The 3,430-nt window shown below is 36.5% G+C and overlaps 1 protein-coding gene across 1 annotated transcript; it reads right to left on the reverse strand.

Moving 5' to 3' along the window:
• Positions 1–727: 727 nt before the first annotated feature.
• On the reverse strand, positions 728–3,194 carry LOC21386342 (probable WRKY transcription factor 48). The gene is made up of 3 exons (XM_010108405.2): positions 2,443–3,194; positions 1,889–2,032; positions 728–1,593 (listed from the first exon to the last, which is right to left on the reverse strand). Exons 1-3 carry the CDS (start codon positions 3,021–3,023, stop codon positions 1,017–1,019), a joined length of 1,302 nt encoding a protein of 433 aa, XP_010106707.1. The 5' UTR covers positions 3,024–3,194; the 3' UTR covers positions 728–1,016.
• Between the last annotated feature and the right edge of the window lie 236 nt (positions 3,195–3,430).

A 3,430-nucleotide genomic window follows, 5' to 3' on the forward strand; every position in this document is an offset into this window, starting at 1 on the left:
AATTCTTGGAGATTTCGAATCGATTATCTTCTTCTGTTTGAAAATATTATATATATATATATACACACACACATGTATATATAGATAGTTAGGCCATAGGTTAGGTGTAAAAATGTATATGGTTAGCAATACGTATCAAATAAATAAGCTGTACATCCTTGGCTATATAAAAAGACGGTGCAATATGGACATCTACTTCAACAACTCAATGGCGTATAAGAATTGGTATATATGTCAACAATAATAATGCTTTTATGAACCATATCGCACACCAAATCTCTCACCATTCTCTCTATCAATTCCATCTGATCTCTCTCTCTCTCTCTCTCTCTTCCTTCACCCCCACCGCGTTTATACACAACGACTCTATGTATCTTTTAGGGTTTATAATAATTACCACCATTACTGACCCATAAATAGGATCATCAAGTTATATATATCTCATATTCCATATTCCTCTCCTTTATCCATATTACTTTTCAAATAAATGCCGGAGCTCTGAAACCCTACTTGCCCAAGTAGAGAAACCCTAACCATTCGTACACCAATTTTTGTGACAAAAACACCCCTAACTAACAACACTTCATCACATCCAATTCCGTCGGCAATCACATTATCAAAAGAAATTAAGAAGAAGGGATAAGATAATTAAGGAAGAAGATTAGAGAATGATCGTAAAACGAGACTATTAATTGAATGAAAAAAAAAACAAAATGAACTAATATATTATACAAAAACCCCCAATGTATACACATATATATGCCCATATATAATAAAACCGATCAATTACCCCTACTTAAGTACAAAGAATAACACAAAAGAACATGAAGTAGCTAGCCAGTAGTAGTGGGGTAGTACAAATATTTCTTCTACCAAATAAAAGAAAAAAAAAAAAGAAAACACCCATATATAATATGAGCTCTAGATCATATATATCATATATATGTAGTTAGTTAGAGAAGTCCATACCATTATATCAAGATGATCATCTCTAAAAGCAATGACAAAAATCATCACTAATGATCATTCAACGTCTCCCCTTTGTACTCCTTTCTCATCATGATCTGAGACGGTACAATAATGTCCTGAAGAAGCCCATGATCTCTAATCGAAGAAGCCGAAGAAGGAGATGAATTAATATTATGGTGAGGATCATTAGAAGAGAAGGAAACGACGTAATTGTTGTTGTTATTAACGTGTCTGATCTCTTGCACATGAAAACTAGGATACGACGTTGGATTAACAACACTAGCACTTGACGAGGGAGGAGTACTAGTAGTACTAAACACATTATTGTAAGAAGCTTGTAATTGTTGTTGTTGTTGTTGTAGCTGTTGATGATGGTGAAAAGGATGATGAGGCTGCAACTGTGGACCGACACCGAAGTGCGAATTAGCCACCGCGGAGATGAAGCCCCCGCCGCCGGCGTGGTGCTCCGATGAAGGGGCGATACCGAGGCTGCCACGTGGGGTAATGGGGCAGGGATGCGTATGTTGGCCTTCGTAGGTGGTGACGACAATGGTTGCGTCGTCGGAGGATCTCTCGACTCGCTTTTTGACGCCGCAGCGGCCGCTGGTGCAGCGGTAGTAGCTCCTGTAGTGTGGCAAAGGCAAACATTTCTTTCTTTAATTTTTTGCGTGGTCAGTAAGAAAGCAAAAAAGGAAGAGCAAAGAAAAAAATATATATTCCAACACAAAAAGGAAAAAAGTTTTCCATTAGAATTATATGATCTTAATGAGTTATGGGTGAACATTTAAAGTGTGAAAATCAATTAACATTAATATATACATACATATATATATATATAGGGGGGCCATAAATAAAAGGGGCTTTTACGATTTGATCTTGTATATAGATATAGTACTGTGTATATATAGTTTATATATACCTGGGATAGGGGTTATTTTTCACAGCTTTTTGCCCGTATTTGCGCCATCTGTAGCCATCATCTAGATGATCCACGTCGCTCTTTGTCATGAACGCAAATCTCGGTTCTCTTTGCTTTTTTTGGTTCTTCTTTTTGGGCTTCAACCTAAGATTAATCAACCATAAAACATAATATTAATTAATCAACTTTAAACCCCACAAAATCACTTCATGATCATGAATATCCCTTTATGATACAAAAATTTCACAAAAAAAATAAAAATAAAAAAATAAAAACAAGAAAATTAACCATGAAGGAGATCTTGATGTTCGAACAGCAAACAGTTAATCATTACACTCATTATAACCAAAATCACATAATATAATATAATTAACTATAATCCCCATCAAAACCACAGCAACAGAACTAGCTATCTAGCAAGTTCTATGTACTTCATACTATATCTATAGTGTAACAGGCATGACAAGGAAATAACACCTAACAAACAATAATAACACTAAAAAAAGAAAACGACACAAAAAAAAGGGAAAAAAAAAGAGAGAGAGAAAACTTACTGCTTCTGGGTCTTCTCCTGATCATCCTGCTCTGCCACTGTCGTCGTCTCCTGCTGATGATCCGAGACTACTGATTGCTTGTTAATGTTGGTTTGGTCTTCATTGGAAGAAGAAGAAATGGAATCTGAGTTCGGAGTTGTGGGAGTAGTAGCAGCACTGTTCAGAACCTCTGAGCATGTAGTAGTACTCTCCGGGAGAGACGGCGTCGTTTCTTGCGGCGGCGGTGGAGGAGGCGGTGGCGGTGCAGTTGTGGTGGTGGTGGTGGAGGAGAATAGAGAAGGCAAATCTAAGAAAGAATTAGAGGATGAAATACTAGTCAAGAAATGATCTTGGAAGCCCAACAAATCCATGAAGCCGGCCTTTTGATTGATCATCATATGATCATCACAGATTAGCGGATGGTGCATATTATTGATCATCATGGTGTGATCATTAAATATGGTGTCGTCGGAGAAGATCATGTTGCTGTTGGTGGTGTTTGGAATCATGATCATGGGATTGGACGACTGATTGTGATGAAGATATTGTTGTTGTTGTTGTTGATGATGATGATGATGATGATCCTCTAATTTCTTGTCCATGAGATTTTGAGAAAATTTTATCTTTTTCTTTCTTTAGATGGTGATCACCCAAAAAATAAAAGGAAAAAAACCAAAAAGGAGGAGCTTCTATAAGCACATATTCTCTCCCATTTTTGAACTAGTTCTCCAAGTAGTTAATTTAGAGAATAGAGAATAGAGGAGAGAGATGGAGATAGACTAGTGAAGAGACTGTTTTGGTTTTTTTTGTGGGTTTTTATTTATTTATTTTAATTAATAATTAATTAATATTATTCTCTTTCTTTTTTTTCTTTCTTCTTTTTATTTTATTTTATTTTGGGTGTGAAATGTATGAATGGACTGGCCAATTGAGAGGTTGGGATTTTGGAGAACAGCTTGGCTAGAGGGAGTTTCCCACCTAGGAAATGACCGGCACGTGCCGGTATACC

Source organism: Morus notabilis, unplaced genomic scaffold, assembly GCF_000414095.1.
Source record: "Morus notabilis unplaced genomic scaffold, ASM41409v2 Scaffold287, whole genome shotgun sequence".
Lineage (NCBI taxonomy): Eukaryota > Viridiplantae > Streptophyta > Magnoliopsida > Rosales > Moraceae > Morus > Morus notabilis.

What these genes read in the sequence shown, in the direction of transcription:
- LOC21386342 (XM_010108405.2), bottom strand. Translation starts at nt 3,023, where the DNA reads ATGGACAAGAAATTAGAGGATCATCATCATCATCATCATCAACAACAA. An exon ending in CAGGAGAAGACCCAGAAGCA is followed by an intron (nt 2,033 to 2,442) that starts GTAAGTTTTCTC and finishes GATTAATCTTAG; the next exon opens with GTTGAAGCCCAAAAAGAAGA. An exon ending in AAAAATAACCCCTATCCCAG is followed by an intron (nt 1,594 to 1,888) that starts GTATATATAAAC and finishes GCCACACTACAG; the next exon opens with GAGCTACTACCGCTGCACCA.